General features: G+C 40.8%; 1 protein-coding gene across 2 annotated transcripts in view; it reads right to left on the bottom strand.

Moving 5' to 3' along the window:
- usp43b (ubiquitin specific peptidase 43b) overlaps positions 1-17,566 on the bottom strand; it is a 58,943-nt gene that overhangs the window by 28,116 nt on the left and 13,261 nt on the right. For both annotated transcript variants that reach the window (XM_068337705.1, XM_068337706.1), the window contains exons 3-4: positions 6,550-6,653; positions 1,026-1,118 (exon numbers count right to left, since the gene is read on the bottom strand). In XM_068337705.1, coding sequence (XP_068193806.1) covers positions 1,026-1,118; positions 6,550-6,653 — 197 coding nt within the window. The remainder of the gene's footprint in view (positions 1-1,025; positions 1,119-6,549; positions 6,654-17,566) is intronic.

Genomic DNA, 17,566 nt, shown 5'->3' with positions numbered 1-17,566 from the left:
GAAAAAAAGCCAGGGTCCTCATGTTGTTTTGTGTTTGTGATAGAGATGACCTCGTGAGCGGTGCTGACTAAATAGGGAATGAATGGGGTTTTATTGGGTAAAAATGTCAGGATATCCTGAGCGGGTCCCACCGACCTGCGATGAAGGCTGGGAGGTTAATATAATGCAAAGCTGAATTAGACATTGTTCTTCAATGCTGAGAGGGTTTTCCACCAGAGCTTCCTTCTTAATTCCAAACCTGTTGCTTCACAATTATTTTTGGTCCTACTGTTGTGCATAAACAAGGTTGAATATTGTTTTCTGTTGCTTTAAGCTGAAGAAAGTAGCTTACTCTTTTCTTGTTATCCAACTGGACAGCACTGTCAGACTGAATTATAGTTTATTATATGAACCCGTCACTATGAAAAACTGCCTCTAGAATTTGGAATCACATGAGCATCATTAATACATTGATAGCAATTATAGAAAAATAATATTTCATTAATGGTGGTTTTCTGGATCATTAACTTCTGAAGATCAAATCTAACTTGATCAAATCACAACCTTTTCTGTTGCTGTTTGATCTCAGCTGAAAGTCTGTAGCATTATTATTTATTATATCACGGTTATTAAATGCTCTGGATCATCAGAACTGGTATTTTTATATTTACAGTTTTTATTCCACACTGTTTCAGAAACATCTGCCCAAATGTTTAAATCTTCTGAAAGCTGTATCAGTTATAAAACATCAGAACATCTAGAATCAACATTCATGCACAGATCCTCCTCAAAATTGAATTTATTCTTCCTAGGTCCACAAAACAAAAAATTATCAACATCCATTCTTAGCATAATAAGTTGTCCTTCTAACAGTAAAACAAATTGGCACAAACATTTGAACCCTTGGTGGGTGTGTTGAAACACGGACTGATCTATTACTAAAATAGAGGTAACCATTTGTTTAGAACAGTTTCTAGCTGTCTGTTTTGAAGAAACATCATTTATGGTGGTAGACATAAGTCTTTATTAAATAAAGCTGTGCTCACCTCGTCTGGCGAAGAGGAATTGGGAGAGAGATGCAGAGGAAAGGGTCAAACGTGTTGCTCTGTTTCAGACAGTGAGGGCATGTCAGTGAAGATCTGAGTGAAAGAAAGCACGCAGTTAGACGAGTCTGGAAAAAAAGAAGAAGCTATGCTTACCTGACACACACTTTAAAATTAATCTCAAAGTCTTCCTGGTTAAGTGTGGCGGGAAAAGAGATGGCCTAATCCTGTTACACAAGAGAACAGTACAGTAAAGATGAACATGTTGTTCCACACAGAACCCCTTGATCTGATTGTGGGAATGAATGATGTAACCTGCGAGAGGGAGAGAAACAAAAGGTCAAAGGGAACGGGTGTGGTAGGTCGTAGAAGAAACCCCCTTGGGATCATTAGAATTATAAACGAGAACCAGGAAAAGCAGTTTCAATCTTCTTGCATCACTCTAACCAGCGCTGCTAATGTTCACGTGGTGCCATTATGGGATCCCAGGCAGAGAAAGTAGGAAGATAAGCGATAACCTTCCTCTGCATCTAAATGCACAGGACACAGATCACTAGAAAGGGAAATGTCAGGACACGGACAGCACTCATTTCTTTTCCAATAGTTTTTCATTCGGCCTCCTTTGTTCATGAGCACACTTGTTTCATTGAATCCCACTTAATTTCACAGGAGGAGATAATTTATTCCAGTTAGCTAATTGTTTGAACAATGAGTCAGAGAACCCATTGAAGTTAATGGGGGGATTGCTGGAAATGATTTTGTCTGCAACCAAATGAAACCTTTTGTCCGGTATTTAGAGTTAATCTGTGGAGGATCTCCTGGAGCAGACTTTCTGTAAATACATGAGTCTTAAGAGAATTATAAACACATGTTAAGCCAGATTTATACACATTAACACATCTGAACCAAATATGATGTGCAATTTAGAATTCAAATAAAGCATCTTTACGTAAAACATGCATGAGATAATCTTAAAACTAAAATAGAATGTATGGTTGCTAAGGAGAGAAAACATAAGGTATCTATAGCTATAGCACAAAATCTAGCTAGTACAGACTGAAAGGTAAGAAAATGCCAAAAATCTCAAAAGAACAATGTAAAAACAAATCCCACAACAAATCCCAAGTTTCCTGGAGAGCTAGTCTCTAGTTTTTACATAATCATCACCATCTTTCTTTGTTGGTGTGTTTGTTACCAGGATTAGGCTAATAAAACTACTGGAGGCATTTTCATGAAGCTTAATGGAAGGAAAGAACATTGGTAAAGAAAGAACCCAACATATTTTGGTGCGGATCCAGGTAACGAGGCAGATCCTTGATGTTTCAACTTTTTCTCAACGAATTTCCACAAAGTTTAGTGAAGGGCTGAAGGGCCGGGAAGCTACACAAACATGATGTTATGGTTTTAGAGGAGGCATGTCCTTCACTGGGTAAATATATGAAGCATTATAGCTTCATGTGTTTAATTGTGTTGCATATCGTCCAGTTGAAAATCAATTAAAATTCCCACATGTGGAATATGTCAACAATCCGAAATGAGTCTCTGCTAAGGCTTCAGCTGATGTTTTCCACTATTTTAGCTACAGTATAAGTATCAAAATGTAAACAGGTTTCTGGAAGCATTAGCAGTTCCAGCATCCTTCTATGCTGCAGTTTTTCAAAAACAGCGAAAAACAGTAAGTTGGGAATTAAGGATTGAAAATAAAAAAAATTCTTCTGAACAAGACACCGGGGTTCACCAGGGTGCAACTCCGACTTTAATTTTAACATTAAAGGATACCATATAATTCACCGCTGCTGCTGTAACAACTGAGAAAACACTGTGGTGCACTTGAATGGATAATTGACTTATGTGAAGCATACCCCAGCAGCAATAAAATCCATAGATTTCTATACTGGGAGCTCTGGGAGACTTAAAAGTCACATAAAATAAGATTGTTTCCTACATTATAATTCATATTTAGACACTACGTTTAGATGATATCAATAACACAAATTCATTTCACAGCCTTTATTCTAGTCATGGTCCAAACTTAAAAATACCCCCCATCATTCCAAAACTCTATCATTGTCATCGTCTGTGAATGGAACACTTTCCTACTCAAGCTTATGCGTGTTGAACTTTTACGACCTTCACACACCATCCTACCATGGGAAATTAAACCATAGATGAAGTGTTCAGATGTGTTTCCTTATATGATGGCACCTGACAGACCTAGCGGAGAAAGAGGGGGGAGTGAATAAAGCTCTATTCAAGCAAACCCAGCTGACACCGACTCTTAGTGGATCTCTCCCTCTTGGCAAAGCAGAATGGCAGCCCTACGGATGTCTTATTCTCGCCAGGAAACAGTGAGGATAACTGCACTCCATGCATACAAATCACACTCAGGCTCCACTAAAACACAGATGTGCTCCTAAACACATGAAAAGAGAAAAATAGCAAAGGAAGAGGTGATATCCTTGCTTTAATGGAGGGAGCGTGCGATGGTTGAGAGGTATGCATCCTCCTGTCTGGGATGCAGCCATGCTGAAGAGCTGAAGAGCTTTGTGCTGCGACATACCTCTCAAGCTGTGAATTTCCCCGACTAACACATCACCCAGGTATCTTTGTTTTATCGATTTTCTTTCCTAACAGGCACTTAAAATAAAAAAGATGTCTCAATATTTGCAGAAAAGATCCTCTGTTTGGGAATGAATGGTAGTTAATGCTCTGGAATGGAAAAGATGTGGACCTCAAAGTGCACCGTATAGTTCACTAACTAGTTCAAACCTGCTAATAACAAACAAGCCTTTTAACTGCAAGGTATCAGTGACCCCTACTCAAAACAAATCAGTCAGGAGATACGATCAAAACAAAGGTCAGAGACTGATTCCGAGAAGAGGCGTGAGGGTCCATCAGAGGAAGTGGCCTCGCAGTAAGACGAGCAGCGCTCCCAAACTGTTTCAGATCGTAATCTGAAACACTCCATCGCAAGTCTCTTGGTTTCACTGTAATGAACAGACACTTTTATTGCATCTCTACAGATGGCAGACTGTGGCTCACCCACATATAGACAATGATCAAAGTCTCCAATAATGAAATCTTCAAAAGGATCAAAAGGAGAAAGGAGAGCAATGGCACAGATTTACACATCAGCGATGACAGACTAAATTCAGATCTTTTGAAACTAACTGGAAGTGACACTAAATGTTTGATCCCGATGCAAGAAAAGTTTAGGTCTGTACAGATCAGTTCCAACAAGCAATGACAGATAACATAATTCAAGATCAAACAACTCTTGGCTGGAGTTGTTTGGATTTAACTTGTCTGAACGCATATAATGGCCTTGATGATTGCATAGTGACAAACTGGGCTATTACAGGGATGATTCTCTGGTCTGTCAACCTTAGATGTTGGATCACATCGGACACTTCGTTGGGACACGCTGCCTGAGGAGACTCAGAGGAAAAGAGAGGGACAGGAGTCAAGAAATATTTGCTCCAAAGCCGGCAGTGCTAATGCACTTGTCTCTATTTAAAACCATTTAGCTTTGTGATGCATGTTTATATACATTCTGTACCATCTCACCCTTTTCCTCTGGCGAGCACAGGATTTGAGTGGGTGAGAGGAACAAATTTTGCCTGCCAGGCTGTGAAGACTGTTCTTCCTGTCTAGACACACCCAAGATGTCACAGCTGAAACATTTGACAGTAAGGGGAGCAATTAAAAGATGTATTACTGGCAGTCACACAGGGCTGCCAATTCTCAGAAGAACTGGCAGAAGGAGGAGGGTAGAGAAAAAGAAGATATTAGCAGGTTGGGCTGGAAGAACTTCCTTTAAATTAACCGTGCTAATTAAAAACCAGATCAGACTTTGTTATGGAATCTCAGACCTTGCTATTCAGTGAGAGACGTCCTCATGGTGTCAAGTAGTTTCAGCATTTGTATCTGTTTGCATTTGACTTGTGTAAATGATGGATGAACTAATGAGACACTGGTCCATATACCAGAGAGAAATAACTGCGACAATCTGACCTCCTCACGCCGTTTTAGACCACACAACAACCAAAAAAGGCTGATAGATGAGTGGGCCACAAAACCCTCACATGTGATTGATGTTGGCCACAGCTGACAGATGCATAACTGCCTCTTTATCTTTCGGGTGACTGATTGATGGGAGTCACGAGTACATCCAGCTGCAATACACATGGAGATGCTGAAAAGATGAAAAAATTATCGCTGCCATCCAAACTACACCAGACAAGCTCACAACGCATTAAAATGGTGAGAATATGTGACCACTGGTACAACTGGAAGTGCAAATCATTGTATATTTCAGCCAGAACAAAAAGGTGTGAAATCTCTGAATAAATACATGCACCGAAGAGAGTTCTAGTTCCCAAAGAGACACAGAGGTTGCGAATGTTTTAGCCTCTTCGAGTTAACTCACACAAGTTTTTGGATCAAATGGTTTTGGTTGTGTTTTACAGGAAGTGTCAAATTCTCTGTATGCAGTGGTGATGTTGACTGGTTAGTCTAATTACATCACTTCTGTGCAACACATAGCAACAAATTTGTCATTCAAATCTGTCTTTCAGTTTTCAAGCTAAAGCTGCAGGCTGCTGTTTTAAATAATGATTAAAATTGTTGACTCATGTAGCCAACCAAAAGTTTTCTTTGTGTCGGTAGAGAATATGGGAGCTAAAAAGTTTCAAAAAATTCAAATGGAGGGAAGCCTTCGTGCCAGTGCACAAAGATAACTAGAGCTGTGCTACTGCAAACACACACACTCACATGACAGCCTTCATTCGCCTCAACTGTCATCAACACACACTTGCATTTTGGTCCATCTAAGCTGCAACAATTTCCCATTTCTCCTTCTGTCTGTCAATACCTGTCACGCCCCCACCCCCAACCCCCACCAACACCACCCCCGCCGTATCCATCTGGAGGCTTCTATCGCCAGGATTGATAATTACTGCATCCCTCCCCAATATATCCATATAAACACATCTAGGTGGATTGATAGGGCAGGATGCCTAATTTATATAAGCTGTGCTGCTACCAATAATTATTTGACATGTTATAATATGAGTGTTTTGACTGAACCACTGATTTATGCTTAGTCCTAGCGATGTGGACACAGTAAATAGGAGTAATCCCAGAGAGAAATGTCGAAAGAAGTGCCCAGGTTGTGTAACGCTGATAAAACCCTTGCTAGCTAGTTATACTTCTTCAAACTCAATCACGGTTGGAGGCTCGCCGCAGAGCAAAAACACCATTTAATTAATTTTTACATTTTCTCTCTTCTACTAAAACCTCATACTCACAATTTCGACGTGCACAGAAAGTTGGACAAACCCATCTTGCTCTCTGCTGTTCAGTTATGTTTAGAAAATTGCTGCTGTTCGGGGAAGGATTTACTCAACCGTCTGTACACTGCAAACCAGCCAGTCAGACATTAGAGCCCTGGTGCTAATTTGTTGCTATATTTGTGGATTTCATTTCTACTAGGTGTGAGTGCGGTCTGTCAGTACAGGAGACTCACTTGTACTGGGCCTGGAAATGTTCCTGGACGAAGCTGTGCTGGACTCCGGGCTGCTGGCTCTGGGATGGATCGGGAGACGGCATCTCGTCTACTCCAACGTGGTCCTGCAGCACAGACAAGGCCACCCAAAGACACAACTCTGTTACGTCACATTTTTCACTGATCGAACATCATTGAATTCAGTTTGTCAAGTGTAATCGATGTGAGAGGAAACCCTTGCTGCATATACAGTAAGCCTGCAGGATTCAGGAGCTCTCCTTGAACGCTTCTTTCGCACATTCTTGTTTGTCCTTAACTATGAAATGATATTTACAAGTTTTGGAAGCGCTGGTCTAAACGTAAGCCCCTGGGATGACTTTGTCTTTATTCTTTCATCTACTCACTGACAACAGAGAAGAGGAAGGCCTTGGATTAAGATTCAAGAAAATGAGAAAATAAAATTCAAGAAGATTGATCACTGAAAGACCTGCAAGGCTGCAAACCAGATGTGTGGAATGACAAACAGAGGAAAGGTGTCTTATAGTTTTGTATTCATCACGTCTTAAACACTTGCACATACTTATTCTTTTATAATGTAGTTATACATGCAGTAATATGAGGTACATTTAACAGTAATGGTGTACTGAAATAGACTGAGAATTGTAGGTTTGTAATTATTTAACTGACTCTTTCTCAGAGTTGAATGAAAATATTGATACCACTCATTTAAATGAAGATGATAAGAAGCTCTTGCGATAGTTCTCAATTATCACATGAAAGTTGATGGGCAGTAGCTACAATAATGCAAATCTAAGAAACAGCATTTTTCTTTTACAAAATGTAAGCATCAATAATAAATAAAAACATCTAGTGAAAATAGAGCTGCTGCCATCAACTTCACTGTTTTTAGTAAATATTCTCTCTGTACCTGCAGTTTATTCATACTACTGTTAGGCATTTCCTCTTGCACACAACCAACATCATAATTTCACCGCATCATCAGTCTCTGCAGGGTCACCAGCCGCCGCCACCACTGTCTTGACACCATTATGTCGCTGTTGCTCGAGGCAAACTTCCTGCAATCACAATCTCCTAAAGAGTCCAAATGCCAAAGACTGTCTGACAAACCAATCATCACACATCATCTGATGCAAAAAACCGGCAGCTTCATTTCATTCATGTGTCTCTCCTGATTTAAGTTAAAACAAATAGAACAATGTTTTAAATATATATCATACACACTAACTGTAATTAAAGTTCTTTCCTACTTTGCTGGGACACCGTGTAAAACAAAACAACCTTTTGAGAATTCTTTTTTCATACCTTCTAGCACCTGTTGTCAGTTAACTGTTTCACTTTTGTTCAACCTTATTCAAATTAAGATACTGACATTATAATTTAAAAAAATCATAAAAAAATCAACATAACTCTGTTTCTCTTGTTTAACACAGCCTCTTATTTCAGAAATAGGGCCCTCTTTTTCTCCCTGTCCATGTTGAAGCCGATGTCCTGAAAAACACTTTTTCAGTTACCAAGTGCTTAAAAGGCTGTCATGTGCGCCTTTGTTAGCATTTCCCTACTTGATTATATCAATCCCACAATTGCTTGACGCTTGCCAGATACTTGAGAATGCATTAAGTCATCATATCATTGCTTTTACTCTTGCCCTACTCTTGCTCTTGCTTGTCCTTTCAAACAGAAGCGCCCCCCCCCCTCTCCCTTTCGCGCCATCTTTCTGGTAGTCTTCTGATTCCAAGCTCTTGGTTCCATTCTGGCTGCCGCATTTCCCAGGCTGGCAGCTCAACCATGACCTCTGCTCACAAGTGGTGCTGAAAGGAGGTTTAGAATTTCGAGAAGGGTAGAAAAGTGGAGGGTGTGTGTTCTGCATCTGAGAAATAAGTTAGATTGCAGAGAAACAGGGGAGTTCTTTACAGATCACCACCATTCCAGACAGCGGAAGAGACTGAAACATGACCTTTCAACTGAACAGTGCTTCAACAGTCACATACAATGACATATGTCTACTTTCTCTCTCTCTTTCCTTCCTGTGCGCTTTTTCTATAAGTTATTCCCAATTGCATGCTAAACATCAGGACTGCCAGCGGGGGGATTTTCACATAAGCAGATTCTGTTATTGGCTACAGCGTGCTATATTGCTAGAAAATAATAAGTATTTCTAATGAAAGGCACTGACATCAGGCTGTTTATTTCATACACTTCCTCCCCCAAACACTAGCTAATGGATTCCATTGCTATTATTACGTTGAGATAGCAAAACAACGCTGAGGCCACAGAGTGCAGGCAGTGTTGGTCTTATCACTTCTCAGAAACACATGCCCACCTAGGCTCTGTCAAAGACTGCATGTCGACAGCTGTGTGTTAACAGTTGCTGTTGAAGGTGGGGATATGTAACCACGGTGAAAAAGTGGATCAGGGTACGGGTCTTCTGATAAGATCCAAGTCCACAAAATGATCACAGCCAGATCGAAAATCCTGTGGGCTAAGCTCTGACCACTGCTGGTCTGAGAAATAGTTGTCCTGGTTGTTAGGCAACCTGAACAGAACAGGGTTTCCTCTCAGGAGGTGCCATGAGCCAGTCTCAAATTGAGATGCTATCTTTGAAATTGGTTGTCAGAAAAATATGCCAACTTCCAACTGATAAAGATGTAACTAAATAGGCAACAGAAGTCTGAGATGCTATTTTTAGAGTGAGGTCATGCTACCACGATGGGTAAAAAAAGAAAAAGTGTGGACTTCAAAGCTTCATTTTTTTCCATTCCCACCCTGGTAGTATTCTTTTCTACCATATTGTAGATATTGTACATTCAAACACTGACACATACATAAACATCTCTGTAGCCTATAATCCATGCTGATGTCTCTCTACCACAGGGATGTAGCTCAAGCTGACCTTCACACCTCATGCATCCATGTTTCTGAGTTAACTATACTGTAATAATTATCTTTCCGTTGGTTTGTATGTTTGTTAGCAGAATAGTCAATGAACAAGAGGATGGAACTTACAGAATCCTACTGGGAGTGGACCCCACAAAGCACAGGCCAGTCACATACTTGTATCACATTGTAATATAATGCATTTTGCTTTGAAAAACCCTAGATTCATCCATAAGATGTGTGATTATTTTCAAATCACACATCTAATGATCAAGCCCTGCAATGAGCTGGCAACTCTCACCTCTAACCGGCTACGATAGGCTGCAGTGTAATCTGTGGCCCACATGGCAGATACCAGCTCAAGACGAGACAATTGTGATTGTCAAGAAGATGAATGAATAAGTGAATGAATATTATTATTAAGTGGATTTTTTAAGTTTTGTCACAAGCTGCCATGTTCCTACAAAGTACACCCAGACATATTGTACACAATGGTTTTGGATGATGATTGTATATCACTGGAAATTATCCTATTGACCTTGGGGGAGGTCAGAAGTCTTAAAGTGTAATTAATTGTGTGTGTGTGGTTTTTAAAAAAAAAATTCTTAAAACAGTTTTGAAATCAAGAGCCTGTCAAACCTTTCCAATAAAGTGCATTTATTTGTACTTTAACGTTGCATAATTTAGAAGCATTTATGATAAGTCGAGGCTTTCTGGGAGAAAAATATTTCGGCGTAAATGATTCTGTGTGCCCACCTCCTGCGGCAGACATAGTGACTGCTGATTTGGTTTAACTTGGAGGAGGATAAATGCAGATTGGTTTGTTGTTTTTGGCATGGCTGTTCTGGAGCTATTCACCAATCATTTTGGAAATGAAAGGAGTGGTCACTAATATTTGTGTCAGTACTTTCAGCATAGTCTATTGCAAAGTAGTGTTTGGTTCCCTTTTGGGCCATCTAGTAGGTTTTATTAAAAAAGGAATAACTTTGTATTGATACCAGTCAATAGATATTACATTATTTTACTTTGTTAAACACTCTGACCCACATTTGTTCATCAAAATAGCAAAGAAAGACCTTTATGCCTGGTGGTTGAACGAATTGTGCGTGAACACAAATCACAGAGAATGGTACAATTTATGAAAACATGGCAGTTTGTAAAAGTTGAGAGATGGAAGCTTAATTCTCACGTCATGTACGTAGATATCATCTTATTTCAATATCAAAAGTTTTCATGTCCCAGAAGATGTGCTGTTGCCTCCTGAAATTCATCATCCTCAAATGAGATGATCATGGACACAGAACATAATGAAGTTTGAACGTCTGAATGTTAAAGATCTTGTGTTCAACTCATCACTACTGTATTGTGAATCCTGGTGAAGGATGGCTCATTTAGATCCGTCAGCCAGAAACATCAGAGGGGAAAAGCGCTCAGGTGTTTCAAAAAGCCACACTTCAAGGTAGAATGAAAGCCTGTTCAGGAAGACAGTCACAGTGCTGAACTCATAAATTTGAGTTTAATAGTAGTGACTACAGTTAAGATGATGGGGTCATTACAGTTTTTTTCTGACAATGTCAGTCAAATCCACGGTTGTTTTTCATGGCACCTCATAGAAAAGCCTACCTGAAATTATTTAATGTTACAATGGCAGTACCATAAAATCTGAAACCGAAGATGGGTGTTAGATTTAAGGAGTTTGCTGCAAAAAAAGATAAATGGATTAAGGTTTCCAGATGAATCTGTAGCATCTGTGTGTTAATGTTGACAAACCCTAGTTAGCCTCAAAGTTGGTACATCAACTTTTGCCTTTCCCTCCATGGTAAGTCAGAATGTATGCTGGCAAAACAGCTCATACATGAAAAGGGAATATGGAGACATGAACACAAGCATGTAGAGCTGCTAATATTGAAGGTATGTAAAGCCAAAGAATCGTCTACCATCACTTAATCTATAAGCCTCAGTACCAGGAGAGAGCCATGTGCCAATGCCTGAAGAGCAAGGAGAAAATTAAAACTCAAATCCCCCACCCTGGCACCTCTGTGTGCTGTAATTGATTTCTGGGATTTAGATAAATGACAAAGATACAGCACACAACTGAACGGTGGGCTGGACCCTGGCTGCTGGCTCAGCACTGTCAGCAGGAGGCCGGAGTTCAGAGACTGTGATTTTTTTATAAAGCTGACTTACAGGGAAGGAGAGACGGGCCAGAGCGATGGCAAGAGCTCCACCCAATAAGGACATTGTTGTACAGCTGGATGCTGAAGATCAGACAACCGCTGAGAAAAAGTCATTTCCTTTAAACAGCAGCAAACAGCTGCTGATGTGAGTGTTTGAATAGAAACACAATTTGTAAGCACTCTAAAATCCAGCAGAATATGGTTTAGATATTTATTAAGACAACATATTGATTCCATCACTCATTATGATGAAAATTATTTTGAATACAATAGGCTTGTCTCTATAAATTATGTGCATATTTTCCACAAAACACAAAGCAGTTACAGGTTTAATTAAAAAAAAGACCAATAAATAATCACCTGACTTTTCCACAGACGTATCGATGCTACTGAAAATGGATTTGGTACCTTTGGGAACCAGGTTTAGTACCCAGGTTACAAACTGAGATGAGCAGCTGACTAGCATGGCTGTTAAATCCAAGACTGTTGACTCCTGGTCATCTGCACTTCAGCATGAAAGCCTGAAATCATACAGATTAATGATGCACTCTGGGCCAACGGGGAGGCTTTCAATAATTCACCCCAAAAATGTTAGCGGGAGTGATTCATCTCAGTGAATAGTTCCTCTGTAAAGGAACTCAGGCACTCTCATCCCACTGTGGTGAAATGTGTCCTCCGATCCTCGCAGACCACCTGCTTCATCTTGATGGGTTTAGGAGGATGGCGGAGGAGATAGATTGTAAAAGGGAGGTGGACGAGTGTTCCGAGTAATGGCCCTGGTGTTAATAATTTAAACAGGCCGTGGAAACACACAGGGATGGACATGTGCTGCTGCAGGAGAGAGCACTATAGTGGCGTGATTGAGAATGAGACCCCGCAGCTCCTAAACCCCCATGGTGATCCTTAGACAGACGGCAACGGAGGAGGAGAGACAAAGATCTATGCCAGGTGTAGAGATTAGAGGTATTTGTGTGCTCATGTGTGTTGCTGTATAGATGACTGAGAGAAGGCAGCGTTATTGAGTAACAATGGCTCAGAAAGTCAAAGTCCTACGTTCACTGACACACAAATCACTAATAAATAATGGACCGCTCTTTCAACGCCGCCTCCTGCTGTGTGTATACCTCACTATAAATAGCTCCAGTGATAGTGAGGATGGAAGCTTTTTCTCTCTGACCCTTCAACCCGTTATTCCCCGCAGTCGATCGCTCTGTATGGAGTGGATTTGTTTGGACATGCAATGTGCTCAGACAACAGCGCGAGGACTCCAGCTCACCTCAGGGCTGTGACTGAATGACTGATTAATGTACGGCAGATAAACAGCACCTTAGTTTCAGTCTGCTCTCACTCTGACAGGACAGGATGAAGAGCAGACTGACCCAGAAGTAGGTTGGTACACCTGCCTATTTGACGTTAAGTGGATATCAAGTGGATAGTTTTATATCTGTTAAGGGCTAGATCCACAAAAAGGCTCCACACCAGAACTCTAAGATATTCAACAGGTGCTGAAAAGTTATCCCCAGTGGCTTAAAAACATCTAAATAAGACACAGAAGTTTTAGGATGTCTGTGGATCAGCCCAGACAAAGAACAAAGATAAAGATGAAAAGAACACTCTAGCACTGAGGCCATGATATTCTGATGAGATAGGATGCTTGCGTTAGTATTTAGGTTAAAGAAGCAACTGCAGACTCAAAGAAGCATCGAAGCAACTCTCTCTTCAATTACATTCAATTTGGCATCGATTAGATACGACCAAATGAAGAAGGAGAGGAGGAAAGTGTGTTCGTAGGAAGAGAGAGAAGAGGAACGCCAAGAGTATAGGACTGAGAGTAGGGGCATTGAGTGTTGGAACTATGACAGAAAAAGGTAGAGAGTTGGTTGACATGATGCAGAGAAGGGAGGTAGATATACTGTGTGTCCAGGAGACCCGGTGGAAAGGTAGTAAGGCTAGAAGTTTAGGAGCAGGGTTCAAGTTGTTCTATCATGGTATAGATAGGAAGAGAAATGGAGTATCTTGAAAGAGTTTGTTAGGAACATCCTGGAGGTAATAAGAGTGTTCGATTGAGTGATGAGTCTGAAACTAGAAATCGAAGGTGTGATGTTCAATGTTGTTAGTGGGTAAGCTCCACAGGTAGGATGCGAGCTGGAGGACAAGGAGAAATTCTGGTTGTACTTTGATGAAGTGATGCAGAGCATACCTAGAAGTGAGAGAGTTGTCATTGGTGCAGACTTCAACAGACATGTTGGTGCAGGAGACAGAGGTGATGAGGATGTGATGGGCAGGTTTGGTATCCAGGAGAGGAACGCAGAAGGACAGATGGTGGTTGACTTTGTAAAAAGGATGGAAATGGCTATAGGGAATACTTTCTTCCAGAAGAGGCAGGAACATAGGGTGACCTATAAGAGTAGAGGTAGGAGCACACAGGTAGACTATGTCTTTTGTAGACGGTGTAATCTGAGGGAGATCAGTGACTGCAAAGTAGTAGTAGGCGAGAGTGTAGCCAAACAGCATAGGATGGTAGTGTGTAGGATGACTCTGGTGGTGAGGAAGACGAAAAGGGCAAAGGCAGAGCAGAAGACGAAATGGTGGAAGCTGAAAAAGGAAGAGTGTTGCATGACTTTTGGAAAGAGTAAGACAGAAGACAGGGTTAGATGGAGGCAATTGATTCGCTGTGGCGACCCCTGAAGGGAAAATCCGAAAGGAAAAGAAGAAGAAGAAGAAGAAGAAGAAGAAGAGTCGACCAAATGGTTTTAAATATGTCACATGACCACAATGTTGGAGGTTCAACAATGTCTTCCTCTCTCCCCTTTGTTTGCCTTTAAAGCTGCTACTTCTTCAGTCCCACCCACTACAACACAGTAGAAATGTTCAGTATGATTTCTATAAATAAAATGAACTAAGCTCTTTTTAATGGTTATATACTGGTGCCTATGGTTGTCCAGTCTCTAAGGCCATTCTGTGACCCCTGCTGTGAGGGAGTGAATTTTCTGCTTGTGCTGGAACTTGATGAAAAAGAGAGCACAACCTCAAAACAAATTTCATCATCGCCTGATGGAAGCAGAAAGAGGAATGAAACGAGAGAGGGGGAACAATTTGACGGATCAAACAGAGATGGTGACAGGAACAAAGACGGGAAGAGGATCTTTCTGACTGACTGCAAACATAAATAATAAGCAGCCACATGAAGAAATCATGAAACGTTGCATTGACATCTGCTGTGGTGTGATAGGCATGAAGCCCATTTAGAGTAGGGCGTGAGCTCAGTGTCAGTACATACAGTATATGACACTGACTAATCATTAAAGCAATGTGACCTAAGGACCATAAAGAAGGGATACTTATTTTAGAGTACGTCAAATGAATGGGGGCAAAAAGTCTCTCTGCTGCTTTTCTCAGCAGTAAGTTACCTTACTGGTCTCTGGTCTCTACTTACGACCAGACTTTTGTTACCTGCTGTCTGATTTCTACCTGAGTTTACAAGCTCTGCTGGGTTTCTATTGTTTCTTACTGCAATCGAAAAACATCATCCAGAGGCTGGACTCTTCACAGATTTGCCTTTGTACTGCAGTGACTGTCTTCAGATTCAGTTATTGCAGCTGATAGGTTTATTGTTCATGACTGTCTTTTGTCTTTTAGGATACAGCAGCCTTCAGTTGTACCAGACCCACATCAGTTTTGCTGTCATTAGTCTGTTAGAAGGATTACAGGAAACTGCTAGATGGATTTTGGTCAACTTGGGTGGGATGCTAAGGCTTATGACAAGGAAGAACTCCCAAAAGTATGGAGTGGATCACATTCATTTAGGAGAAGTTGACACACAATTCTTTGACCACAAAACTGTAATCCTTAGTTGAGGTCTGGCCGTTTTGGGGGCTTGAAATCTTTAACATTTTGGATTCCAAAGTGTAATTTTGAAAACACCACAGTTTAAACTGGCAAAATGTGACTCCCCTGAAGACAAGACGACGCAGCCCTGCTTGGGGCATGGCTATTGTGGTTCCAGCTTAATTCATGTGGACAACACAACAGCAAAACAAAAGAAACAAACAATGCTGAACTGTCTGGATTTGCATGTGCTACAGACACTGCTGGTTTATTTAACATCCTCTAATGTAGATGTGTTGAGTCACTATTGTGATCTTATCCTATTGTGATTTTGAAAGATTCAATTTCCAGTCACTGGCCTGGGATGCTCACTACACTCTTTACAACTGTTTTTAAAAAAAATGTTTTATCTGTGTGCACGACATCTGTTTCTACATCTTTGTTCTTTGACTGAAAACCTTTTTGATACTCAAAGTAAACTTTTCCATTTTCACAAAGGCCTTAATAACCAGGATATTCTGGTATGTGCCAGAATGTTCCCAGTCAGAGTCAAACAGTTGAGAAAGGAGAAGCCGTTTCCAGATTAGGTGTGACAAGCCAATTGCATACACCGAATGAGCCCAGTAGGTCCGGTGGAGCCAATCACTGCTCACTGATGCTATTTTTATGTCTCTCATCTGTAGGCATTGTGAGAGACAGACAACACATACACAATCTGATGAAACAGTCTTCTGTTCAAACCAGAAACAAAGAAATGGTAAATTTGCTCTGAATGCTAGTGTGACTAGGATCTTGTGAGATGTCTCCTCAGAAGATTTATCCCACATTTAACAAAGCAGCAGGAGAGACTGGGGAGACAATTTAATGTGAGTGAAGGTGGGTCAGCTCCTGAGCTGATGAGGTTTATTATTACCTGGCTGTTCCTGTGGCTTCCGATGATGACTGCGATGAAGCACACAAGGCTAAAATGACCACAAATGTAAATCACTGGAGAGACAAGTAGAGAGCGGAGACTAATAAGTGTCATAGGTGGAGTTTTAACAGGCATAACGATAGCAACTAAAGCCTGATTAACAAAACATGTTAGGACTTCTTGGGTTCATTGTGATAGTGTCAATGGGAGTCTACGAGAGGGGTGTAAAAAATACGTTAGCTATATGTATTTAACGGACGCTCTTTCTTTGAGCTGCTAGTTAGTGAGACTGATTTGATGATTATTGCTTCTTTTAAAAAAAATTCCAACTGCACTGGCAGATTCCATTTTACTCAATATAACACATTAGAACTGTACTTGGCATGACAGGTACACCTCCCGCCTGAAATTATTTCTATCAGCAATTGCGTAAATCATTTCAGGCGGCAGCCGATTGAATTGACACGATCTCTGGAAAGCTTCCATTCAGCAAACCTGAACCATTTATATTGTTGGATTTGGTGCTGTGTGCCAATCAGACCCGACCTTGTTCAGGGATAGTTGCTTGTGAGGGAGTCTCTTTGTATTAAATAAAGAATCTGTTGATTTAACTAGTTTTGTACTTCATTCTCCTCAGACAAAACAAGTTTGAAGAGTTCAGACAATGACTGCTGAGGTTCTGCTTGCAGCAAATACTTTTAGCTGCTGAATGTTTAACTTAGAAGTAATCAGATCGAAGTAGCCTGTCTGACAAGTCATGTCCCGCAAAAAAAAAATGCTAATTTGCTTTTCCCTTTTCATTTCAAACCTCTCTGCGACCTAATGAGATAATGTTTCCTGGGCTGGGCTCCCTGCAGAGCATGAGCACCATTTACAGAATTGTCTTTTAACTGTACTTTAAACCAGCATCATGTCGTCTGGAGAAGTCAGTCAACTGCAGCTTAATTATGTCTGTGTCACAGTGAGTAACTACAGCCAACAAAACCAGCTCTTTTTCCCTAAAACCAGCAAACCCAACCTTCATGACTGGCAGAGACATGCTGATGACATTCACATGAGCACATTAAGGTCATTTAAGACTCATTTCCACACATTATCATATGTTGTGAGCATAAGGCTTCTGGCTAACCGACACCGATCTGGGTCGGAGGTGACAGAGGACCTCAAACACAGAGTGGTCATATTCGGAACCTTCCCTCCAAGCTGCTTTTCCAGCTGGGTGGCT

The sequence above is a fragment of the Antennarius striatus genome, chromosome 16 (genome assembly GCF_040054535.1).
Source record: "Antennarius striatus isolate MH-2024 chromosome 16, ASM4005453v1, whole genome shotgun sequence".
Classification (NCBI taxonomy): domain Eukaryota; kingdom Metazoa; phylum Chordata; class Actinopteri; order Lophiiformes; family Antennariidae; genus Antennarius; species Antennarius striatus.
Note: the sequence above shows the minus strand (reverse complement) of the source record. Positions and strands in the feature narration are given on the sequence as shown.